Source organism: Numida meleagris, chromosome 4 (assembly GCF_002078875.1).
Source record: "Numida meleagris isolate 19003 breed g44 Domestic line chromosome 4, NumMel1.0, whole genome shotgun sequence".
NCBI classification, from domain to species: domain Eukaryota; kingdom Metazoa; phylum Chordata; class Aves; order Galliformes; family Numididae; genus Numida; species Numida meleagris.
In genome coordinates, this window is record NC_034412.1 from 34,355,994 (window position 1) to 34,382,961 (window position 26,968).

The window sequence follows — 26,968 nt, forward strand, 5'->3', positions numbered from 1 at the left end:
AGAGGGAAGAAAAAAAAGGCCATTGGCTTGTAAAGGGCCTTGTAGATACCTTTCCCTGTTCTTTTTCACATTTGGCCTAAGTTGCAAGGTGCCCCTCTAAGGGGGGGAATATTTTGACACATAACCACTTGTTCTGAGTTTCCATAGCCATTCTGTTCCTCATTAGGCCCTAAAGATCCTTGTCCATTTGAACACTTGTGCCATAGCCGCCTATGGGGATTTTGCTGGCCACTCTCAGAGGAGCTTAACCACGGCCTAAATTGCTCCTGATTTGTACAAGAGTCTTCTCTCAACCCTCTGTTTCATTATGTCACTGCTACAATGTTACTGCTAAGGCAGAACACACAAAGACTGTAGCAAACTGAACCAAGTTTGGTAGCAACGGGGCTCAGCGCCCCCGAGTAGGAGCCACAACTGTGATCAATAAAGACAACCTCAACCAGCTTTCTTTTGATGTTCGTTGTTTGTCAAGTCGCGGTACAGTACTTAATTGCTACTACATGCACACAGTTCTTGTTCTCAGCACAGAAGCTTTAAACATGTTTACTCTGGGCTTCTATTGTACAAGGAAGCATAGCATCTAAAACGTTTACGCAGCAGAAAAACCAGATTTTTTGTACAGACAAATGTCCTATGGTTACAACTGCAAACAGGTACTTCGTGTAAGGTTTTAACTTACTTAGAACTTGTCACTTCCATTTTGGTGTGGAACATCATGGCGGTAGAATTAAGCACCACAGTTTGGACCAAAAGTAAGAAATGACTGTAAACACCTAGACAACCAGGAACTAGAACAAGCTCACCTGGCAGGGATGCAGTGAAGCCTACTGCTTCTCTTAACACATCTGCCTATTGCATGCTGGGTGGTGCTCCGGCACTTGGTGCTGGGTGCTACTTTTTAAAGCAGAGTTGTTAATGACAGCAGCATCTAACTAATTTAAGTCATATTAGGATGTCTGTTGCAGCAACGAACACTGGTCCTAATGCGTAACGTGTGGAATGACAAACTGTGCAGCTTGTTTTATGTCTCCAGGGAAGAGTCTGAGGTTTCTCACAGGAGTCAGCAGGCTGATTGCCACAAATGTTTCTGTCAAACTTTTCAAAGGCGTCAAGTGCTGCTCACTGGGAAAAAGAAAAAAAAGAATGTGTTTTAGAGGGATGCTTAGCAACAGACTTCATTCATCAAGTCTATTTCTTTGCAGCATTCAAAGCACACTGTATTTCTGACTGCAAGTTATCAGTTCAGGGAATTACAGCATATAAACACTACTGCCGTGTGAATCCTACTTTTCTGATGGCTTGTAGAAACTTGCTCTGCTACTCCCAGCAAAGCATGATTTCAATGAATCCCTTGACTTCAGCCCTGCTGCTCAGATGTAAGTCATCTCCCCATGCATGCAGGGCACATCCACTACTCCTCACACCTACAAATAGTTACTTGCTTAACTTTAAGCATGAGGTAAACTAGTCATGTTTGCTGAAATTACTGATCTAACTCATTTCGTGGCAGTGTCGGTTCGGGGCCAAGACCCACACACAGAACTGCTGCATACTCTCAAAATAAAGGGCTACAACAGCGTTTTCTTCCTCAGACATGCTCTCAGCATCAAATCCAGGCTTAATCTGAGAATTTCCTCCATTCCTACTACTTCTACCCCTTCACTGAATAAGTAGTATTTTTTGAAGTGCCAACTACTATAACAGTGCTGCACTTTTTAGGGTAGCAAGATGTTGACAGGTGGAGAAAAGGAAAAAGAAACAGTTCCTAACACTGTTGCTTTCTCTCTACCACTATTTGTGTGTCCTCATTCATGTGCCCTCCACCTTCATTTTGAGCAACACTTCCAGCTCTGAGGAGCACACTGACAACTTTTCTGCACATCAGCCACACATTAATTATCTGCTCCCTTTCAAACCTTTATTCCCAGTAAAATACGAGCATTCCATTTGGTAGAGGAAGATCCCATACACAAGAATTTTGTAAGCTATTTTATAATGTTGGCATTGGTTTCATTCTGATTTTTTTTCTCTGTTTCAAATGCTAAAACAAGATGCAAAAAGATGTAAGACATGGTTTATTTATTGACATCGCTTAGGAACATTATTTACCTCTTATCAAAAGATGACAAGAGGCATTAAGATAGAGTATATTATTGTGGATGATGGAGTAAGCGAACACATGCTTGAGCACAGCCCATACTTCTATACCACTTAGTTTTAAGGGTTTGCAGACACAGGGCTTTCTGAGGATACAATGAAAACTAACACTTTCTTTGCTCTGTTTCCCTTTCCTCTTGTACTGGTGCTCCGATAACTAATGTATTAATTGCTAAACTGGAATAAAAATAATATGCAGAGTTCCTGACCCAGGAGCTTTATTTGCTTATCTTTCATTTGCTTCTATTAACGTATTTTCTTCCAAGCTTCTGTTTGTATTTCAGCCAACCTTTTCTTTCCCCTTGGGGTTCTATCACCATCTTACAGTACATTTTGGAAAGAAGAGTCACATGGAATAAGAAAACCTGAAGAAAATACTTTTTTTCTATGAAGTAATAAAGCCAACTGATGATACCTAAGCATTCCTTAACACCACTCTACTGCAACACTTATTTAAAAGTAATCAGCCCCATGATTCAGGAGGCACAGATCAGACTCAGTAATGATATTATACTTGGTATTTTTCACTAGCACAAACTAAAAGTGCAGAGAGCTTAATCTTGAGAAATGCTTTAAAAAAAAAAAAAAAACAGGCTGGCAGGTAACAACTTCACCGTATTTACAGTGAGGATAGCAAGAGAGGAGTTCATTTGTATGAGGTAATACTCCAGAAGTCTAATATTTCTATAATTCATATCAGCATTCAAAGAATAATTTTTGCCTAGAAAAAAAAAAAACAACACAACTCATGTCTGAACCCAATCTGCATGGAAGATAAAGCTGTAAATAAATACCCAGATTGAGAATTGAGAAAGTGTTAGTCCCTAGGCATCTAACAGATGCTAATGATGATTCTTAAACACTAAAAAATACTTTTTTTTTTTTTACTTTTTTTTTTTTTAAAACAGGACAGTTGGTGGGTGTGGAAATACAAATTCACCATCAGAGTGCACATGCAGACTTTCCACTTGCTGCAGTTGCCACTACCTGGGAAAGTCCAAGGCGGATTGCAGGAAACCTCCTGCTGCAATTGTACTGTGTACCTTTAGGGTTCCTTAGTGACTTCTTCAGGTGCTTTCTCCTCCTCAGACGCTGAAAATGCACACAAGATGCCAATGAGAAACACAGACTAGTATACATGCAGAAGCAAAGGAAATAATTTACTCAGCTATGAATAAGAAGGCTCCTTAGGACTAAGGGGATATGATTTTCCAAGTCATACTAGGCATGCAGACATTTTTCCTTTAAACTTTATCTATCTAGCCACAATAAAGTTAAGGGACCATGCTTCCAAACTGCTTTGAAAATCTCTGCTGTGATGATTTTAACACACATTTTTCTTTGCATGCTATTATATCATTCAAACTCAAGAGCAATCCTTTATAGCTGCACTGAAACATTGTAAGGTTTATAAATATCACATTTTACATTTTTCTTTACAGCGGCATAATTTAAGAAAAGGCTATCTTTCAAGTTTAGTCAGACCTTTTTGTAAAAAGCGTGTTACATCACATACAGCAAACGGGAACTTTATTCCCAGCCACTTAGACAGGCACTGAGCTCAAATGCCACCAGTGCCCAACTTGCATCTATTTCTAATGCATAGCAAACAGTTTCAAAACAACATTTTCTGCTCCTGCTAAGTCACCACTAGTGGACACAAGGCATCACTTGAGCTAGCTCAGTGCAAGCAGCCATTAGTGATTTTAGAGACAAAAGCCTTCAGACCCAGCTGCACTCCTGCACCTTCTGAAGCTTGCCCCAACTCCTCAGCATCGGCGTCCTGGTTCCTCGCTGCCATGTCAGACATCTCTTGAGCTGCCAAGGCTACTCCTTCCTGGACACTGTCCAAGCTTTCCTCATGGGCAGAAGAAGCTGCAACATCTGAGACTTCACTCACGGTTTCTATGAATCAAATCAGACAGATAATTGTCTTGTCTTCCCCCTCCATTCACCAGCACAAGAGAGGGAAAGCCACCAAGGCTCATAAAGCATGAAGCACCTGCCTAACAGTTGTGTTGGAAGTAATTGAAGGCAAGAGGGTCTATAAGATGATGAAATTTTGCTATGCAAATATATTTTTGCAAGTGGAATTCCATGAAATGTTATGAGTATCTGACGCTTCCTAGCCCTGAGGCAGAAAGATATAAACATGAGCTATTTTCACATCTTTAGGAAAAAGGTACACATTCTCTAAACTGAGTATTCTCTTTCAGTTACAGATTTTATTTTCTGCTTTCTCCCAATTTGTTAACAATATGCAAAATACTAACGGTTAAGATTCCATAGAAATATTCCTCAATTGATCAACAGCATTGGACACAACACACGTACTCTGTGCATCCTCGCAAAGATGCCATTAGTAGTTTTAATGTAGAAATGTCTTAACATCAGGCTGAAGTGTCAGGCTGTGATTCCAGTGAAGCATGATTGCCAACTAGCCATTTTTCAGTACTCCTTAAGGACAAAGCAATATATTTGTGTAGAGAAGTCCATAATATGTCTATTCATTGGCACGCTATGTGCCTCTATACTCTGCAGAGATCAGACATATCATCCATTATTTACATTCCGAATTTTACTCAAGTAAAATATCTCCTATCATAATGTTCTAACCCAGGCATTGCATTTTTGAAAACATTTGCCTGTACATGAGTAAATGTCCCTGATCACTTCAGAAAACTCTACCTGTACTTTCATTCTTTAGAAAGCAGAGTGGCACTCACACTTATCCTTTGAGTGCACGTGGACAGAATTCGGTTGGAGTGACCTTTCTGATGCCACAACTGAAGTGCTCTTTTCAAGAGGAAAAAGCTGGAAACAGCTCATGTTCAGAATGTGCTTGCTCATGGCCACATAAGCCACGGCAGCTTAGAGCAGTCACTACCCACTGCTTCAGACATTACCTTCAGCAAAGATTCAGACTAGTCCAGGAAGATGATTTTAGCACTGCCTTTTGTCCTACTGCAATTATGACAAGCTACCAGGTGTCGTTTGGCTTTTTGAGCACCATGAATATAAGTCCTGCTCATTTTGTAACTGTTACTACCAGTGCAGCTTTCTTGACATATATGAAACCAAAAGTTGCCTAACATCAACCTTACAAAAGCTTATATTAAAAAAAAAAAAAGATTTTATCTGTAAGTATACATGTAAAGTTTAGTAAAGCACTGGAACAGGTTGCCCAGAGAGGTGGTGGAAGCCTCGTTTCTGGAGACATTCAAGGTCAGGCTGGACGGGGCTCTGAGCAACCTGATCTAGGTGAAGGTGGCCCTGCTTATTGCAGGGGAGTTGGTCTGGATGACCTTCAAGAGTCCCTTCCAATGTGAAAGATTCTATATCAGTATATCTATAGAAAACTATTTAACACTTGCAAGATATTAGCTTCTCCATATTGCTGCAATTAGAATTTAGGGGGAAAACAGCAACAAGCTACGTGGTCACCTGTTATGTTATCATTCTGATCCCCAGGATAGTGTCACATGTGCTTCGTCGTCAAGGAAGCAGCAGAGCATATAGATCAGGAAGGATCTTTGTGTGTGATTTTGGTTGTCCAATTTGATATTGAACAGCCTGCAGAGAACTTCAGTGTTTTTTCCCTCTATTTGCATTGCCAGCACATCCTTCAAAGACGGCATCATCGTGAACAGTGTTGTACCAGTCCATAAACACGAAAGCTATCTTGAACATTAGCCTGATATACAAAACAAGTCTATTTTTTGTTTCTGTATGCGGCCCCATCTTGGAATAAATGCTGCGTTCCACTCACCAGGTAAACACATTTTTCTCTGTTCTAGAGAATCCCTGTGATCCCAGGGCAACTCCACATTAATGATTACCTGAGAACAATCTGAGAACAAGTCACCCATCTCTTTCAGAATCACATTTGTGAAGAACATCAAATATAACATCAGATTGCCATACTTGCCTCTTCTATTGATCAGCTAATAGCGCGCAAAGCATCACGTTCTGGAATTTCTCCTTTTTGTTTCCCTGCATATTGATTTAACCTCCTGAAATCACTTCTAACTTTCGTTAGTTCTACAATTATACAAAATTTAAGCTTCTTTCTTTTTCAAAATAGAGCTCTAGAGATGTTATAACATCTTAACTGAGGATGTTGCTTTTGAAGGCTGATCAGATTGAAATTCTGAAGTCCCATATGTCTTTGCGCAGCGATGACTGTGACTCATTTTGTCTACTTAAGCCAGCTTTCATACATTTCCTAAGCGCTTTGAAAATAACCTGCGTTGTTCATTGCCTCTCTGCAGTGAAGACACATGGTGTTTAAGTACTGTTTGGAGCGTTTTTTCCAGTGAATGCCCAGCTGCTTGATCACAGCTATTATACAACATTACTTCAGCTCCTCAGCATCTGTAACAAAACACCTATTTGCAGTATTCCAGTCAGATCTATCTCAAATGATTCATCCTGAACCACATAATGTAAAAATGACCATGTTCTTCAATTTCTTAGTTTCTTCCTTAGTGTTTTTTTCTTCATTCTGCAGAAACAAACAAACCAACCACCATCACTTTCCAACAGCTGGATGGTTTCATAACTGCAGTTTCATTCCGTGTTTTTCTCCTACCCCAATTCTTACTAGGACATATTACCCTACAGACTCCATATGTGTCATAGTTTCACGCAAGGTATTATACTGATAGAATTTTTTACACGAAGGCTGAAGTTTTGCTTTTTGCGGGTTTCTGAAAAAAAAAAAAGATTTTTTAAACAATTCTTCATCAGGCATTTGTCAAATATAAGTTCTCCTCTGGAATAGCAGCTAAGTCACACCATCGATGGATACTTCTTTTTTCATTTTGCTAGGCATTTGCATGTAATATTGCACTTGCAGATCTGAATTAGGAGCTCAACCTTCTTGTCCTTGCAACAAAAGATAGTACAGAAGAATTTCAGGCCTCTGAAACATCAATCTTGCTCACTAGCTGATGGAAGTAGCTAGGCGTTACAAACTGCAGGGAGCACAAAGTCCTCAGTGTTTTTGGACTCCTGGCATGGTATTGCTGCACAATCATCAGTACATAACACCTTTATAATATCCATCGCTTCAGTTTAACACTGAACTCTAACAAAAATACCGCCTATTTACACGTAAGATCATTACATGCACTCTTAAGGAGGTTTCAGCCCCTTTGCTGTGAAAGATCACGATTCAGAGAAGAAATACGCCCTTCCAAACTGTGCAAGCAGCAACACAACTGGGCAAGAACCAGCTGCGCACTACACATGCACCAAACAATACCAAACGACTTACGTTCTGAAGACTCATCTGCTTTCAGTTGAGCAAATATAAAAAAGGAAATTGGATTTTCAGAGAAAAGGAAATTAAGGTTTTGCCTTGTTTTTAAACAAGGCAGCAGCATTAGGAAGCTCCAGTAGCTTACTGGTACTGTGTCCAACATCTAGTTTCACCCAGAAGTACAATTTTTAGGGAATAGTATCCCTATCATTTCAGTGAAAAAAAAGCTTCCTTCTGTATAAAATTACAATTCCTACAGCCTCTAAGAACACAGCTTTCACTCCTACAAATTAAAGAAGTTCCAGCATTGAGAAAGCAGGACTATACATCTCTCTGTATTCACAATGGAACAAAAAGCATTCCAAATCCATTGCGTTTCTGCATTCTCATGATTTTCAATTGACTGGTCTTAATATTAGCAAGCTCAGCATTCTCCCAGCAGAACAGATAAACATGATAAGCAGGGACACGTATGACCCATATCACTGACTGATGTTTGCTCCAGCTAATAATTTAAAATGTTCTTTTAGTTTCAAATCACACATGGGTTGACCTTCTCCAGACATTAGCAATAACACACAGATAGAGTTTCAGAATTCAGATCCTACCATTTGCATAACATCTTCCCCCAAAGCTCTGAAGCTTTCTAAACAAGCTTTAAAACTTTCCCGAGGGACTTTTCAAACAGGGATCGGTCTGGACTTCTGTCTGGGACTCACAGTTCCCTTCTGAAATTGAGCCTACTTCCATTGGCAGTCATGTCTCACCACCTGGAAAACAAGAAGCTGTACGGTGACCCTGAAGCAGGCAAGTGAAAGGGAGCTATGGAACAAGTTGAGCAGACACTGATGGGAGTGGATCTGAAATCTGCTAAGAGCTCTACTCTTACAAGAAGTTTTGTAGAAGATAACATTTCTGAGAGCACTTCTACATGGGAGTTACTGTCAGATTTTTGAGTTCAGCGTTCATAAAGCTGAATTTTCCAAAGTTCACACCATGCACCCTGCATGAAAGCTAACAAACCAAACTAACAATGATCAGATATGTACTTATTATTTCATATGTCAGGTTTCACTGATCAGAAATCCTTAAAAGAAAAAACACACCACAATAGAATATGAGATCAAAGAGAAGAAAAAACAAACCTCCACTTATCTAGAGTAATGTCAGCGTTGTCAGCCATGTTAATGTGAGGGTTAGGTCTTCAAACGTCCACTACAGTAGCAGCTAGTTAACAATTAACCACTAAGGAAACAAACAAACATTCACTGATATAAATTATTCTAAAAAGCAAAGAACTGCTTTCTTCCCTCCTCATTCAGATGAAACATTTTACATTGCGAAAGCAAAACACTTTTCTATATAAAGACAGATAGAGAAAAATCAACTTATGTAGTGCAGCATGAAAAGAGGGGAAAGTCCACATTTAAAAGAACAAACAACACAGCTGGGGGTGGAGGGCACTCTGGGAATTCAGAATTTCACACTCACAGCAGAACTTGCCCCACCTTTGGCCAGTTAGCACTGCTGCAGAGCGATCTCCTTGTTCAGAGTGCTTTGTTGTTGAACACTTTTGATTACTTTTAGCAATCTAACAATACCAGTTTATAGATGACCAATAAAAGTAGCCAGTAGGTATAATTATACTGACTTATAATATTAAAAATGCATTTTTTTTCTGAGTCATCTCACTTATAGCCCTATCTTGCTTTTTTTTTTTTTTTTTTAATTTTTCTTTCCAACAGTCGAGTGGAGACTGCTATCTTTCATGCAGCAAGTCATGTTCAATTACTTCTGCAAATGTTATGCACAGAAGAATTCGGCTTTACAAAGCTAAAATAACACCCGATAGCCAGCATAATACAAATGGAATCTGCCTGGAGCCACAGAATGCACTCAAACCAAAGAACCAAAAAAGGCTTTCATACTTCAAGCTACCTGTAACATAACCAGAGACATGCAGCTATTCCAAAGGAAAAAAGGTCAAATAATTGTGAAAAAGAGGAACAATATTCCATTGACAGAGTTATGTGTTTTTCTTTGTTTATAAGAGAACAAATCATACCAGAATGTGATGCTTACGTTTGCATACTGTCCTCAGGGTGAAAATCTTCTCAGTGAGCTCTGCCGTGGGTCTCTGGGACATCGCCTGAAACATCAGGATACTCAGAGCAAAACATTCCCTGCTTACAGTTCAAAGAGCTACTAATGGAAAACTTGCAGTGGACTAGAATTTGCTTCAAGTCAAAATCTGCCACATTTTCAAGCAGCTCAAGAATGTATTTGTGAGAAGTCGAAAACAGAACACAAAAGGTGGGGGTGCCTAGCTTCCTTAGATCAGTACTTTTATTCACTTAAGACAGTTTCCAAAGTAGCAACCAAAGTCCAGCGTTTGCTGGTTTGGGGAAAAGTTGTTTCTCTCCACCGTGAGAAAGACAGTCCAAAAATTAATATTACAAATTTCCAGCGCTGGTTTGCATTGCCACCACAAGTGGACAGAAAGGAATTACTGATGGCTTTTTTTTTCTGTAAAGGAGGATAGTAACAATATTCCTCTGCATGCTGTATTTTTCCATTTTACTGTCATCTCCACCCAGAGCATGCTGTAAAACTCTCTTTTCAGCGAAGGTGTTCTTAACTGAACAGTCTCTCCATTTACCAGCTGATGCCTTCATATACTCACAGCTTTTCCAGAATTATTTTCTACATATTCATAGAATCACTAAGTTTGGAAAAGACCTCCAAGATCATCCAGTCCAGCCTACCACCAATAGAACCCCACTAAGCCCTGTCCCTCAGTACAACATCTAAACATTTCTTGAACACTTCCAGGGACGGTAACTCCACCACCTCCCTGGGCAGCCCATTCCAGCACCTGACCACTCTTTCAGGGAAAAAAATTTTCCAAACATCCAACCTGAACCTCCCCTGGCACAACTTAAGGCCATTCCCTCTCGTCTTATCACTACTTACACAGGAGAAGAGGCTGACCCCCACCTCGCCCCAACCTCCTTTCTGGCAGTTGTAGAGAGCAATAAGGTCTCCCCTGAGCCTCCTCTTCTCCAGGCTGAACAATCTTCAATTCCCTCAGCTGCTTCTCATGAGACATGTGCTCCAGACCCCTCACCAGCTTTGTTGCCCTTCTCTGGACATGCTCCAGGGCCTCGATGTCTTTCTTGCAGTGAGGGGCCCAAACCTGAACACAGTACTTGAGGTGCAGCCTCACCAGAGCCAAGTACAGGGTGATGAGCACCTCCCTGCTCCTGCTGGCAACACTATTTCTGATACAAACAAGGGTGCCATTGGCTTTCTTGGCCACCTGGGCACACTGCTGGCTCATGTTAAGCCAAACAGCTACCAATAACCCCTGGATCGTTTCTTCCACACAGCTTTCCAGCCACTCTGCCACAAGCCTGTAGCGCTGCCTGAGTTGTTCTGCCTTAAGTGCAGGATCTGAAACTTGGTTTTGTTGAAGCTCATCACATTGGCCTCAGCCCAGTGATCCAGCCTGTCCAGGTCCCTCTGTTGGGGCCTTCCTAACCCCAGGTAGATCTACACTTGTTCCCAGCTTGGTGTCATCTGCAAACTTCCTGAGGGTGCTCTCACTGCCGCCATCCAGGTCATCAATAAAGATATTGAAGAGGACAGAGCCCAGCACTGACCCCTGGGGAACACCACTCGTGACCGGTTGCCATCTGGATGTGAATCCATTCACCACCACACTCTGTGCCCAGCCATCCAGCCAGTTCTTTACCCAGTAGAGAGTGTACCCATCCAAGTCATGGTCTGCCAGCTTCTCCAGGAGAATACTGCAGGCAACAGTGTCAAAGACTTTGCTGAATCTAGGTAGACTACATTAACAGCCTTTTCTTCATCCAACAGACAGATCACTCGATAATAGGAGATCAGGTTGGTCAAGTAGGAGCTGCCTTTTGTGAACCCATGCTGGCTGGGCCTGATCCCCCAGCTGTTCTGCAAATGCTGCGTTATCTCACTCAAGATGATATTGCTCCCATTCATCCAACACCACAGAGATCTTCCCGTTCTTTTGCTATAAAGACTCATTCATAAGCTCAGTTTTATGAAGGAAAAACAAAAGGAAGAGACAAGAGAACAGTGGGCAATGCATGGCAGTCTGAAGGATAGCAGATAAACACAGCAGCCCAAGGGACAGATGAAGAAAGGGATAAATACGAAGCAGCAAGAGCCAACAGTATTTCCACCAATATGAACTCATAGGATCGCATTCACATAATTCAGTTTTCTAAAGCCTAATTTATTTAGCTACATCTACCATAACCAATGGAGAGAAAAAGTATTCTAAAAGGAGATTCAAAACAGAAAATCTTCATTATACTTTATAATTAAGCTTAAATTTATTCGGATGAGGTGAAGATGTTTCCTCATTCTGTTTGTCTGCTGTTACACCATTCTATGTCTAGAGGCCCATTTAACGCAATAAATTCGTCTACACGAAATATGGCAAATAACAGGCCTCTGATGAGCTGCAAGGATGAGGGCTGCAGGGAGAATAGCACTGTAGACACTTTCCTAGGCTCCAAATGTACAGCTCCAACTGTGGTACAGTTGTTACAGCCTGTCCAACCCTACCCATGCTGCATTCTACTGCAACACTTAAGGTCAGAAGGAGCTGCAGGTTGAGCAGCTTTTCATTCTTCCTACATGTCACACAAACAAATGATCAGAACGATGCATTTGTTCTAGAGAGCACTGGAAGCCTCTGAATAAGTATGAGCAATCACAAACCACTCTGAGGACTTCTCAGCAACCTTCCAAATAATGATGGTGTCACAGCACAGATCAGAAAGCATCTGAGTACGCACTCAGACTTTGGTAAGCAAAAACACCAAGCAAAAACAAGTACACTGATCGTGTCGGGTGTTTTCATCTGCTTGGCATTGCTGTGTGATGGGGTCAGCAAAAGTTCTGTCCAGAAAGCAGTTACTCCTGCCCAGCACAGCCTATACTTGTTTCTCTAGGTTGCAGACAACTGGCATTATAACGTCATTCAAAGCTTAGCATGGAAAACTCTGGCACATTCAGACACTAATCCTCCTCAAACATAGTTACTCACCCCTCCTAAATCCAGCCATGGAAGAATAGTGTTTGAAATAATAAATGGAGATGAGACCTCACTCTTCAGTACTTGCAAAATTAATAAGAACCTATATTACAGAAGCCAGGCACCTAGGAATCATGGCTGTGGGCTAATTGCTTTTGGAATTCCAGCTGATAATGCCAAAACCTCAAATGTCCGTAAGAGAGTTGGAAAAGAGTTTTCAGCAGCAATCCAATGAACTAAACCAGTTACTAATGCAACAACGGTGCCTAATCCAAAGAGTATCCTGCCAATCTGTGCATTTATAACATTCGTTCTATCGGAGAAATAATTGATCCTAATTTGACATTACACAGTGTGCATTAAAAGGAAAGCAGCATGAAACTTACCGGCATCAGGCAGTAACCAAGTGAGTCAGAGCAACAGCTCAAGTAATAAAGAAAGCAGAGAAACAGAATTTAGAGGAATCTAAAATTTTAAATAGAGAGTAACACAGTACAGTAGGGTGTTGGTTTTTTTTTCTTTTTCTTTTTTTTTTTTTTTTTTGCAACAGTATTTCCCAGAATTCCAGATGCCAGCAGTGGGATGTAAATTTCTAAAACTGAAATTACCCTAAGTGCCTGCATCTAAGGTTTTGTTTGTTTTTCAGCATCCACAGGAACTCACACATTCATTCTGTTTGCTTGCTGGACCCTTGAGATGATCACTCATTGGTTGAACAACTTACATTTCCGAAGATGCTACAGGAAGTGTTATATTAAAGGAAAAAAATTGCATTTAAGAAAGCAGAGGTTTAATGGAAATAAAAATAATTGCACCTTCATCAACAGAAGTATTATCACCCTAGCAGCAAAACTAATATAAGTGATTTAAATGACTATTCTTCAGAGTAAGCCTGCATTTCCCCTGTCAGTTTTGAGAGAAAACACTTCTCTGCTTCAGTAAAAGTACAGACACTTCTTCTCTCAATGGAGAGAAGGATCAATATGGTCAAATACAGAACCAAAAGGTATTTTCCGAAGTGCTTTTAATTACTAAATAAACCACCACTTTTCCAAGACATAGAGAAGCACCCTGAACAAAGTGGTACACATACAGGGCAAAGAACTCTCTTCTCACATTTAATATACTAGCTTTTTGGAAAGGGATGCTGATTTAAGCTTTTGTGTCAAGACCCTGTGGTGTTTGTTAAAACCTTCACAAGGCCAGGGCCTGAGGAGTCAGCTGCTCAGAAGCCTGGCTGTTCAGCAGGCCGGGCCCGGACGTGCAAAGGAACACCAAGGTGACCTGGTGACAGGGCCCCGGCCGCCTTGGCAGCTTCCCACAGTGGCACTCAGGTTACACAGCGGCCACGGCTCAACTTAGCCCTAGCAGAGGAACCTCACGTGAACCTTCACTCTTAGCTTAGGCACAATTACAATTAATCCCAACAGCCTTTGTTAGTGACCAGTGGCAACAGAGACCTGTTCTCTGAAGCAAGTTCTAACATCCTGGAAATGCCAAAGAGATCAGACACTCCCTTGCTTCAGACACCGGTGATCACCAAGGTGAAGCACAGCTGCTGCGAGACGTGACATGTTCTGGTTAATATGTAATGCCCTGACTAGAGGCTGGAAGGAAGATGGCTGAAGCAACAATTTCACACCCATGTCTACAATTTTATGTCCCACGTGTTCATTTCTGCCAGCAAAGAATAATCGCTGCAGCAAGACTGGATAGAGACAGCCCTCAGAATCCCTTACAAATACCTATGCAACAGAAGCACTGTTCTAGCGTTGGGTTTTCACTATGTTGCCAGAGAAAACAGACTTAGGAAATCAGTAATTGCTAAGTAACACATCTGCTCAGCCCCAGCAGTAACTCATGGTTACACAGCACAGGTTCACTCTTATAAAAATAGCAACTAACTACACAAAGTTACCGTGCCTAGCTTTAAATACTCAGATTCAATATAGGTGCACACAATGTTTCTCAGGCAAAAGCGTAGAGCCTTTGCTGCTTCATATTCAAGAGAATGATAGGAATATTCACCGTACAGAAATCCCACCCTACCCAGCAAGCAGTAGCTATCCCAAGATCAGCACGGTGAAAGAAACGTTCAGCACTACTGGATACACATGAGCGCCCACTCGTAAGAATGAAAACTTGCGATTGCTTTGTAGGTAACACAGATAAAGATATCTTATAGCATCTCTCTCAGCAGCTTTGATTCATCAACTTTAACATGTACCAGAATGTTTCTTTTCTAAATGAAGTTGCCTAAACGTTCTACAGAAATAGCTTGATTGGGTTTTTTTAAGCTGCAGGTATTTTAATTGCTACCTCATAAACATTTTATGTTAACAGCAATAGTCACAACAAACATACTTGCAGGTTGGACCCAGCATTGTTTTAAGATCTGTTACGTTAACGGCTTGTTTTGCAGACATGCACGGGAACTACTCACAAAGGAGATAAAATCCCGTTCACATCCAAAGTTTTTGCAGTAGTCAACCATTTGAAAAGCTGGGCCACATCCCAAATTTGTTAAAGAGGCAACTAAGATGCACCCTCAATGGAGCCACCAAGGAAAAAGGCAAAAATATTTCTGGAATCAGACAATACTTTTCAAGGTACTACAGTAACCTCCTGCACACTAGCAGCTGAAATCCTTTCAACTTCAGTTTGCCTTGCATTTTGGATCTCTCCTTTTAAGTAGATGCACATTTATTTTCTCAAAAGAAGTCAAACATGAACATCCAGTAAGGGTTCCATGTTTAATTCCAACTGAAAACTATCACTGGTTATCCTACTTACTACACTGAAGTCCTCCTTTCGAAAGCAAGGATTACAGTGAATTTTCTCCTTCGTCATAGACTTGCCCATTGTTTCTTTTTTTGTTGGTTTTTAAAGAACATCGCATACCAAATGGCAATGTTTGCTGCTTTCCTATCTACCAAGAAATTCAAATTGTTCCAGGTGTGTCCCATTCAACTTTAATTGAACCAATAGAGAGGGAAAAGTTACTGCTCAATACTTACAGATTAGCAGTAAATAAGTCTGACTGCATAACAAAATTAAAAAATCAAGTTAAATTGTAATTTTGCATTTTATGCAACTTACGGATACATTTGCATTTGTATTATTGTAAAATTAAAAAGGAAAGATAAACTGAAGTATCTGAAACAGAGTTAGGAGTATGGGATATGTAGCCTCCACCTGACTTGTGTTTAACGCTAATGGGATGCTTTTATTGTGTTTTGAAACTTTTAACCTCATAAACCGTTAAGACCAAGATCATAATGATACGTGGGTTGTTACACAATTCCATCGAAGTTCACTGTCAGAAGAACTATACTATTTAATATGAACATCTTAGGAAAAGCCTGTGAAATACAACACTTAGATTCCTTAACAGACCCTTAGGAACCAGGTCACAGGAATAATGGTTTAATCAATTGCATTACATGCTTACCCCTTAACATAAGGACTTGAAGGAGTAAAAGGGGGGGGGTGATAAAAGAAACTTTTCATTCTCCTAGCTTTAGACCAACTCTGGTGCCACAGGCAGCACGCTTTTAGAGACACTAGTAAACAAACTTTCTAGAAAGCTGTGATCACCTTACACTCATGATATGCTAAGGTAACACCTGAATTAGTTTTTGCTACAGGACACCCTCCATTAGGAATGCTGGCATTTGTTCTTTATGTTCTGTCATAAGAAGCAGAGTTTCAAAACTCACAACACACACGCAAAACCCACATTCATAGATTAACCTTGCACTGCAGGAGCTTCTGAATTAGCAGCAGCTTCCTGCTGTGCTCCCTCCACAGCAGTGGATGCGTCTGCAGCCGGCAAGTCACTCTCTCCTCCAGTTTCTGGGGTAGCCCCAGAACTCTCCTCCTGTGCTGCAGATCCAGCAGCAGTTGCTGCATCAGCTTCTTCCGCGGCCACATCTGCTCCAGTGACTTCAGCAGTCTCCTCTTCATCACCTTTTAAGGATTTATTTAATACAAATAAATGAAGTGTAAAGCGCATGCACATAATACAAATTCACCGACTACTTTTACTGTCGTCCTCATCTAAATTTCAAAATGCAAAGGGAACCAATATCTGGGGTCAGAATTTACAAAGCAAGTAAATACAGCAAAAATTAATCTCCCCTATTGTCAAGTGTGACACCATAAAAGATGTTTACAAGATAAAGAAACCATATTCTTAACTACCAAGTTTCACAGCTGCTTCAGTAAATTAACAGATAGTGTGGCTTAAAACAAGTGACTGCACAAGGTGGGGATGCAGGGAAGGATAAAAATAAAAAGTGTTGGGAACCAGAGCATACCAAGTGCTGTTCCAAACCCACTCTTACTGGAAGGGTCAGTGATAATGCACTCTAACTGCACAGAGAGATGGATTCTCGTCCAGTTTGCACCTGGTAGTGGCATCACCACACCACAGGTAAGACCCTTGCTACCACACTTAAAGGCTCTTACATAACGTATTATCAGTTGGGCTCACAAGTTAAACCAGTACAATTCAAGGCATGGCTTCTGTTCGGGCAGGGCTGTTTTCAAGGCAGCTAACTGGGCTAGCAGTAGCTACAACAGTTGAGAGCCCAACAGAAAAGTAGTTTTTGAATGGTTTTTGTGCCATCTCTCAGCTCTACGCCACCAGAGATATTCTGCTATCCCAGTTCATCCTGCATCCTTTAAAGCTATATAGACTGTGCTGTGACCACACTTCCAACTACAAAAGCCATAGCACTCAAGTGAAAGAGAAGATCTGTGGGACAGAAAGAAACAAGGGCTGCTTACTGAAATTAGGTATAAAAATAAGAAAATAACACGAGAATGTTAAGTAGACAGTGCCTAACACTGATATAACCAGCTACGACTGATTTTTGTTTTACGAAGTACCTGCTGCCTCAAAGAACTGCCTTACTGCTGTGGGTCAGACTCTCGAGAAAGGGAAAATCCAATTCTTCCCAAGCATGCAAACTTACAACTCAGCTGAGACAAGTCATCACAAACTAACAGCACAAAGCAGCACAAAAAGTACACAAACACCATGCAAGTATGCACTAAAGTCAAGAAAGTTACAGAGAAAGTGTTCATTGCAAGTTTACTACCAGACCCAATTCACCAGGTGAAAAGAACAGAACTGGAAATAAAATTTGCAATACAGAATGAACTAAGTGAGAAAAAAGGGAAAGGCTTAAAGAGACATAGTCAGAATTTTTCTTTTATATTTACTTATAAATGGAACAGATTGATTTTATTTCTTGATTTTCTTATGCCAATGCAAGCTTACCTGTATGCATTCAGGTTTTAACACAAGTCTACTCATTGTTTAGTAAAAATCAAAGCTTTGTACTGCACAACCTGACCATGTCCCTTTAAGAGAATGCTATATTTCAGAAAAGCTAAATCGATTACACAAAGAACAGACTAACAGCCAAGCTCAGCATTCAGTACAATTTATTGGACAGTCAAATATAGGGTGCATTCATTCAGAACAGCCAGCTTCTCGATCTCAGCACTGCCTTCTGCAAAGCAGATTCATTAAGAGCTCAATATGGTTTGGCCTTGCAAACATAGGTATTTCTTTTAAAGTCTCACAAGGATGGAGTTTTACAATAGAAGGCATAAAGTCATCGCAGGGTAGGCTGCAAGGTACGCAATGGTGAAGGACTGTCCTTTGTGTTTAACTTCCTCAGGTTTGGAAAGAGATTTCCCTTGTATTTTAGTCTGGAAAGTGTAAAAGCAGAGTAGAGATTAGACAGATTGAATCAGCTTGCATTAAGTTAAAAAGAAAAATCATCACTAAAAAAGGAGGAAATACGGAATAAGTTAAAAGGAGACACACGTGAATGGAAGACAAAACTCAGTATTTGCTAAATAATCAAGTAGAATGTTCCACAAGGCAAGCATCATTTGACAGTTCAAATCATGTTCCAAATCTCCTACTACTACTTCATGTCCAGCTTCTGCCAAGGGCATTTTAAAATCCTTCCCTAGTCTGAGAGTAGCTTTGATTTAAAAAGAGCTGCAGAACATATGCTATTTTTTTTTTTTTAATATCTCACATAGTCATTAAAATACCACTAGGTGACATTTCAACCCACTAATCAAAAGGCCTACAATAATTTTTTATTGTTTCATTCATTTTGTCAGCGTTGTTTGCTACATGAAGGTCTTAGTAATAGACAGTTTGGTTTGGGGCACGCAGGGAGAACTTTCCTCAGAATGAAGAACCACAGAAGTCATTTGGATCAGGAGAGACTCTCTCTGATCAGCTGCACCCTGGTTCTAAGTTATTCCAGCACAACGTTCTTTTCTTACTATATAACATGTAGCAAACGTGGCACAAATGTGCTGTCTGGCACGTTGCTTTTCTGTCCTCCATTTCATATTGTTATCAGCAGTTTTACAGTGCATTTTAAGTTTGAACTTAAATAATCCTAAACAATAGCAGATGACTTGGAGAGCGTACTTTTTAACCAGCAATGCTTACTGTGAAACAGTGTAAGAACTTCACTGAAACTAAAGAATACATGGGGAAAGACGTTGCAGTGGCACTTTTGGGAAAAGCAACACTATGGCAACACGCCACAACAAGATACACACCAAAGTATGACTACACAGGGCACAGGAGAAAGGGGGGAAGGAAGAGATTCTTTTGAGAAGGCACAGGGAGGATTCCATAGGAAAAGTAAGAATAGAAACCTCTTTGGGGAGGATACAGTTAGGAATGAAGAAGGGTTTAAAAAAAGAGCTGATTCAACAGTGGTTTTGCATTGTGAATTGGAATTAGTCACGAGTCCAATTAAAAACTCAGGCTTGAGCATCTAGTCTGGAGCCCAGACTACTGGAGATCCAAATTAACGGGGAAAACAAGGGTCAGAGGTCTTCACTGGATGCCCCCAGAAGTGTTTTAGACTTCCTACTATCAATAATGTGAGGCAGTAATCATCTACCACAGATGGCTATATTTACATGAACTACTCAACAGCAAAAGGCATCAGATCATGGATGTCTGGAGAGTACCTGAGGTGGCAATTAAGTTACAGAGCACTGAGAACTCTTATCCCAGTCTCAGGCAACACAGTTACAGCCTTCCAGGGGCAAAAAGCACTGCTGACCACTGGCACCCTACACAACATTTTGGTAAACTAGGGTTAAAACTCAGTACCTTGCAAAGAGAACCCTAAGAGAGGAGAGAGAATATGCTGACATTTTGAGTGGCCTGGGAGGTTTAGTTAATGCTGTGCTCTTCTGACTGCATTGGCATAACCCTTGTTTCATCCCTGAGCAGAAGGCAAGGTCACTAGGAGAAAAAACGTACTTTGCTCTCAGTCCAATTTTTTGTTTTAGGGACAAGGAAGAACTGCACTAAAATTGTAGTCAAAATCTCTGCTGACTTAAAGTTGAAGACCTGCACTATTTCCAGCTGCTTAAAAGAAAGTAAATTAAAGCATTTTGCCATTTTAAATCTTAACATCTGTAATTTTGAAAACTTCAGAACAGAAGAGCATGTTGTGGAACTTGAAGATTAAAATAAATCATTTGAGAGGCAGGCAATTTAAAGGATGCTTTTGCCCTGGAAAAGAAACTTCAGCTCAACGTACTCGAACCTATTCTTTGTGAGCATGAAAATATATTGAATCAGTTCTCCAGATGCCAGCCTCTGGAAAAAAAAAAAAGTGACAGCTTCAAGAGCTATGACTTTGTGTTTTCAAAAGTGGTGCTTTCTGTTTTTAGGTTTTTTTTTTTTTAAGTGGCAAATGAATCACGACAAGGTCCTTTACATGCCATTTTTATAATTGCTTTTGATAGCAAGGCCATGCTTGCCAAGTTCTATCTTTCAGATTAACTGTGTTGTAACACTAATTGATGTGGACAGAGACAACATTCCATTACAAGCATTTGAACTAACTTGGTCTAATTATTTAAGCATGATCTACTACGTAAGGGTCTACCATACATTTAGGTGCTGTCTGCTTTTCATTTAGACCTAAAATAAAAAGGATTAAATCCAAGTTGTGGGACAAGAAATGGGTTCTATTTAAAAGGTTTGTCTATTTATTTGCTTTTGTTACTACCTCAACACATTCACAGCATTTCCTGACACACAAGGCCTGGAGACAACCTGCTGACTGAGAAAGAGTTATCTCTTCCCAGCCCTACCCCAAAACAAAAGAACAGATCTGATTTTGACAGGATTCTGCACTTAAGCAGAGTTCATGAAGATTTCGGTATATCAAATGAAAATATCCAAGACAGAATTATTGGTTCACACATTAACTCCTTTCATCCAAAGATACGGCAGCTTGGTCACAGGCCAAGATCGCTGCCTGAACATGAAGCCCAACTCCAAAATTTGAGAAATCTGCTCCAGATCCTCGTGTATCCAGAGAACAAAAGAGATGAGCTCCACTTACCCTTGTAAGAGTCAGCTTTGTGTTTCTGCCCTCTCTCGTGGAGAACATTCACATGTTCAATGTAGTTGCTGCGGGATGAACCAACTACCTTGTAGGTCTGAAAAATAATACATCTAAACATATATCTAACTAATATATCTAACTAAGGTTACCAAACAAAATAAAGGGAAGAGCTTCAAACAAGTGCTACTGGTCATCTTAAAAGACATATCAAATGACTACAAGCAATGTTAACGTATCAAAAAAAAAAATCTATTTTGTTCCACTGACATACCTATAAAACATATCAGAATTAGAAAGAAAATATAGTGCTTGGGGAATTGAACAGAATATTTCAAAAGGCAATTATGCTTAGGGTTCTATTTTTATGAAAAGCTATGATTATCAAAAAGCTGACAGCAAGAGAATTTATAATTCTTTCAGACAGGCAATCAGACAAGTGTGATGGTATTCTGAACAAGTAGATGCCACTCATCTTCTCGAGGATTATTTCTGGGGGAGAGAGAAACTTGTGCCTTTTGGGGATGTGCTAGCCAGTATCTCAATTCTTGGTGGGGGTGGGAGCTATAAAATGAAGGCTTTAGGGACCTGAAGCACAGTCTGATAAACTTAGAGAAAGGCTGGTGAAAGACTACTAAAAAACCTTGAATCCACTTGGTGTTTACAAAGCTCAAGCATGCTTTTTTTAAGTAATTAATATTCTTATCTTCTTTTGTGCCCAATTAAGCTGGTTCCTAATCTTCCCCTCCCAGCTTCAAACAGCTTCCATCACATCCGTCCTGCCCACTGCACAATGCTCTTAACATTCGCAGTTGGCAAGAAGAAGCAAGGTGTTAAGAGACAGATGCCTTACTCCGTCTTTGCATGAATCCATCTCATGTAGCTTTAAATCTTTTCCAGGAACCTCAATAGCCACACACATCAAGAAAAAAAAAAATGAAATAGGCAAGAAATAGCCATCATTTCATAATCTTGAACTGGTTTTTCTATTCAACTCTATTTAATTACATGCTACAACATCCACGTTCTATTGACAGAGCTCATTTTTGACCATATTTTTAAAACCCAGAACACAGTTTGAACCACATCAGCTCAGAAAACACAGACAGCTCCACTTACATAGAACAAAGCACCAAATGCAGCAACCCCAGTGATGAGATAGTAAATCATGTTCTCTCCGGAAGAGCCGGGAACGCTCCCAGATGACATCTGGCGAAGAGGTGCTACAAAGAAAAGTTATAGTGATGTAAAATGGATGCTAATATATGACTATAAAATAGAATAATGGAGTCCGATCCTCATTATGGGAAGAGATGATTGAAAAAGATGTAGAAAAACTGGGGGATATGGCTTAGTGACGTGTAGGACAATATAGTAAAACAAGGAGTGGTGCCTAGCTGAATGAGGTGCACATCTGAGATTTTCTGATGAGCGCACTATTTACTGAGAACCATGCCTGCCTGTCAGCTTCCAATCACTGGGTGCTGTCACACAGACCCGTCCTGCCTAAGGAAAGTAAAAGGATTAATCTGCCCTTACTCACTCTTGCTGCACTCACAGTCAACGGGAGTAACAAATTCCCTTCGGTTTAACAGCAGAGAACTTTAGGAAAAAGCCTTTTGCTTTTAATTCACCCTGTTTCGTTCTCAGCTAGGCAGCTGACCTTCAGATGCTGGCTAGGACCTGAGGCCGCGGCTGTGCAGGGCGGGCAGGCAGAGTTACACAATGCCATCGGGAGCACATACTGTACCGCGATGACAGCGCAAGCCACTTCTTTCCGCCCACCGCGGCTGTGCTGTGATGCTGGCTATGGCCTCGGGGTTCCTCTGTACAGCTACAAACGGGACCCACACCTGGCACGTGCCGTGCTGGCGCCCAGCTGCATTTCGTGACCCCATCCCCGATGAGGCGCGTCTCACCCAAAGGGCGCTGCTCATCAACGCGTCGCCGAGCGCCGCAAGCGAGAAAAGTCCCAAATCCCAACGCAGTCCCGTCACGTGCCAGGCACTGCAGCGCTTACCTCATGAGGGACGGGGGCTCCGGGGGCACCGGCGCGGCCGCGGCATCCCTTCCCGACAGCGGCACGGCCGTTCCGAAGGGCATCCGCCTCCCGCCCTGCCGCCCTCCCCATCTCGCCCGGCGGAGCCCCGCTACCGGCCCGCTGCCTGCAGCCCGCGACCTTCACGCGTCCCTCGCCCGCCCCCTCCCCACACCCGGCGCGGGCCGAGCTCCGCGGCCGCCCGCACGTACCGCGCTGCGCGAGACGGCCGGCAGCCGAGGGCGCCCGGCTGAGGCGAGCGGCCAGCGCCTGCGAGGCGGCCCTGCACAGGTACATGGCGACGGTGAGAGCGGGGCTGCGGGCGCTGCAGCGGGCGCTGCAGCGGGCACCGCAACGGGCTGCGCTCGCCCCGCCCCTGCCGCACTGAGGGCGGGGCCTGCGCTCGCCCCGCCCCCGGCCGCGTGCCGCCGCACCTGGGCGACCCCGGCGCCCACACGAGTCCGCCGCAATGAGCGGCAGTGCGGGGACCGCCTTACCGGAGGGGGGGAGGGAAGTTACTGGTTTGCTGAGGCAGAGACTTCTTCAAAAGCGTTCGTCGCCCAGCATTCCTGCAACACAAGCTGGAAAAACCACCCAAACTGAAAGCAAAGGGCATTTAGGTTGAAGACTGGAAAAAAGAAGATCAGCGTTTAGGTGGTCAAATCTCGCAGGAAGCAAATGACAGCCGCGAGACCTTGCCAGCCCAACCTCACCGGCACCTCAGGTCACAGCAGTGCAGCTGGCTCTCCCCTCCCACACAGGCAGGCAGTGCCGTTGTCACTACTCCATTTTTATTCCCTTTGTCCTTGACTGACCTTGACTCGTACCAAGTGTAGGGCCAAGCACTCAGAAGGCAGCAGGACCAGCAGCTGTTCTCACCAGAGGAACAGCGAGACAGTGCTAGAACGCAGAGCAACGAGGGCCAGCACGCCCTGCAGCTGAGCACGCTCCTGCCTCTCCTCCGTCACACCCAGAGCGCAGCCCTGCACGCACTCACCCGGCGCTGCCTTCTGGAAACACCGCAAAGTCACGGCACTACCCATGAGATGCTGAGCAGCGTGCCTTCAACAAACAGCTCCTTTCTAGCCGTTTGCTGGACTGTCTCTTAACTTGACTTTGTAATGCACCTTCCGGAAATACACACAGTCGATAGACGTTATTTTCAAAACTATGTAATACTTAAATGCAATCAGAAAACAATTTACAAAAGCCAGCAGATTAAAGTACAAACGGCAAGAGAAATCTTCAGAAGCTTATTCCACACTTTATTAAGTTTGCACATGAAATGTATGAATAAGTAAGGGCTTAAATACTTTCCGATAGGTCTGCTGTACTCCTTAATTCACAGCACACAACTGACGATATTTCTTAGTGAACATTTGGTCAACCTAAGAAAGAGGGGGAAAAACCCTTAGCAACAAGGAAAATACATACAATATAGTCAGTCGGAAAGGTCTCACAACGTTCTAATTCTTTAGCCGCACAAGCAAACTTACGAGAGAAATAGTCACATCACTACAAGGTTTTGTGTATTAAAGTGTTTTTCTCAAGTAAAGCTTTACTTGCTCTGAGGCCACACTGCCCCATAAAACCTTTATCTGGTTGGTAGAAACACAATTATGTTGTTTTTTTCAATACCATTAATGACAATGACCCCATACGATTTCCTTAATAATGCAAATCCCCAGGCACTGACTTCGTATTGGTCTTACTTGTAACATAGTCACAACTAAGGAAAATGTTGTACACCACTCAACTGCAAAGACAAACTAGTTTTAGTAATTTTTAACACCTTGCCACTAAGCGCTTGTAAGGCATTCTCTTTGGTATCTAAATTTATTCCCAACAATACAGGACCGGTTATCTTCTCAGCGTCTCCGTTTCCAAGACAAAAAGCTAGCAGTCAACATGCACACAAATGAGTATCTGTCACTTTACTGTTGTGAAACTGTGAGCGGAGCAGCTGAACAGCAACAAGCCACGACAAGATATTAAAGAAAAAAATACGGAAAGAAAAAAAGTCAGCAGTCGAGATGTTGAATATTAATCCAAGTCAAAGATCTGCAGAATTTTGAGTTGTCTACATCAAAGGTATCTATATGTGCATACTTACTATGAACATCCTGTACACTTATGTTGTCTCTCTTGTTTTCTTCTTTCATATTCCATTACATCTTCATTATGCTGCTTGAAAAGCTATAAAAGCAATATATGTTCAATGGCTATACAGTACACAATTAGAACAAAAGAACAAAAAGAAACATACCAATTTTCCCTAAAAAATAAAATTCCAATTATCAGAGTGTAAGCCAGCATGTAATTATTGGGAATCGGGAAGATAAAGGGTAAATTACATGTATATTATCAATACACCAGTAAGACGTGTTTTTCACACCTACCTCCCTTCAACAAGTAGAGGCTTAGGTTAGATGTCAGGATGAAGTTTTTCAGGTGGTGAGACAGCGGAATGGGCTGCCCAAAGGAGCAGCAGATGCCCCATCCCTGGAGATACTCAAGGCCAGGTTGGACAGGTCCCCGAGCAGCCTCAGCTGTTGGGTGGCAGCCCCACCCACAGCAGAAGTGTGGGACTGGATGGGCTTTCAGGTCCCTTCAGACTCAAGACATTCTATGATTTTCTGCTGGCCAATTTTTTTTTTTTCTTGCTCTCAAGCCACCCCACCCTGATGAGGGATACATCCTGCCCTGGAAATAGTTGTCATCATGCGTGCTACTTATCCTTCATACATCCTCATGAGAGCTACTACATCCTGCTTGCTCCAACATGAAGCCCAAGAGCTTTTATGCAGTTAATTGTGACACAGACGTGGTAAGGCATAAGTAATCCACATCTCATGCTTCAATCTTGACACCTTCTACACCCGTCCATTACCACAACTAATAGGTTGTAGCCCTTGCCTTCAGATCACTATGATCTGGAAATGGTTAAGTTCAACAAAACCAAACAAAAACACTTACAAAAGCCCACAAGGCAGCACTGGTGGTGAAAGCCAAGCCAACTCCAAACCAGTTTGGTTGGTCATAAGTACGTTTTCTTGCAACAAATGCAGAACGGGTCAAAGCTATAGAGGCAGAAGATTGCAAGCACGTTAACATTTTTCCAGATTCAACCTACCAAGTCAATTATTTGCAGTAACACAACCAGGTAAAAAATATATGTCTAATTACATTCCACTCTCACTGCCCCTACATGAGCTCCCACTCACAAACCACCACGGACACCTCCGGCAGACCCTCCTCAGAGGGCCTACAGCACGGTACCCAAATACGAAACGACAGATGGGCTGGGATTCAGAACTAAACGAGGAAAGGGAAGCACGCCCCGGCAGGCTGCTTTCGCCCCGGCCGCGGAGCTGACGGGTATGACACCTGCAGGGCGCGGGACACAGTGAAACCCCGCCGGTACACGCTAACACACAACGCTCGCGAGCAACGGAGGAACTCTCGAGCGGCCGAATCGCGGCCAGAACGGACTTCCCATAGGCTCGCTACCACCGCTCACCGAGGCCGGGCCCGCCGCCCGCCAGCCGCAGCCACTTTACTCCCCTCAGCGGCGCCGCCATCTTGATCGCTGGGCGTGGGGCGGGGCGGACGCAGTTCTGCAGGCTAAACCAAAGGGCGCCCCCTGCCGGCCGGGCGGAGCCCGCGCGTCCTGCTAGGACGGTTGTGCGGGGCGCTAGGACGAGCAGTGTAACAGCGGCGTGCGTGGGCAGACGCGACCACAGGGAACGCCGCGTCGCTCAGAGCCAACAAACGGCCACACTGAGGCCTGGGCTCGGAATTTAACTCCCTCACGGCGGTCACACGCCTCCCGACCGGCGGCCCGGCGCCGTGACTCACGGGGTGGGGCGGGGCGGGGCCGGAGCCGGAGAGGGGTCGCGGCGCATGCGCGCTGGGCGCAGTGACCCGGCTGGGGAAGCCGTGGGGGCCATTTTGGCGGCGCTTCTCCGGCCTGCTCCGTGACCACGTGAGCGCCGCCCGGGGCTCGGCGC

General features: G+C 42.6%; 2 protein-coding genes across 4 annotated transcripts in view; both read right to left on the reverse strand.

Annotated features, from left to right (window-relative positions):
* Positions 1–3,830, reverse strand: part of ELF2 (E74 like ETS transcription factor 2) — a 40,687-nt gene extending 36,857 nt beyond the window's left edge. For 2 of the 3 annotated variants that reach the window (XM_021397254.1, XM_021397253.1), the window contains exons 1-2: positions 3,201–3,830; positions 804–1,122 (exon numbers count right to left, since the gene is read on the reverse strand). The gene's annotated coding sequence lies outside the window, so the exon portion shown is untranslated. Of the gene's footprint in view, positions 1–803; positions 1,123–3,144 lie in introns of all 3 variants that reach the window. The other variant, XM_021397255.1, reaches the window with a different exon arrangement.
* On the reverse strand, positions 13,149–23,345 carry MGARP (mitochondria localized glutamic acid rich protein). The gene is made up of 4 exons (XM_021397259.1): positions 23,171–23,345; positions 22,040–22,143; positions 20,921–21,017; positions 13,149–16,472 (listed from the first exon to the last, which is right to left on the reverse strand). Exons 1-4 carry the CDS (start codon positions 23,253–23,255, stop codon positions 16,252–16,254), a joined length of 507 nt encoding a protein of 168 aa, XP_021252934.1. The 5' UTR covers positions 23,256–23,345; the 3' UTR covers positions 13,149–16,251.

Excerpts from the sequence above, each read along its gene's own strand:
- MGARP (XM_021397259.1), bottom strand. The coding sequence starts at position 23,255 with ATGTACCTGTGCAGGGCCGCCTCGCAGGCGCTGGCCGCTCGCCTCAGC. Across the intron at positions 22,144-23,170 it reads CGGCCGTCTCGCGCAGCGCG|CACCTCTTCGCCAGATGTCA; the intron begins GTACGTGCGGGC and ends TTTTCTTTGTAG. Across the intron at positions 21,018-22,039 it reads CATTTGGTGCTTTGTTCTAT|ACCTACAAGGTAGTTGGTTC; the intron begins GTAAGTGGAGCT and ends ATTATTTTTCAG.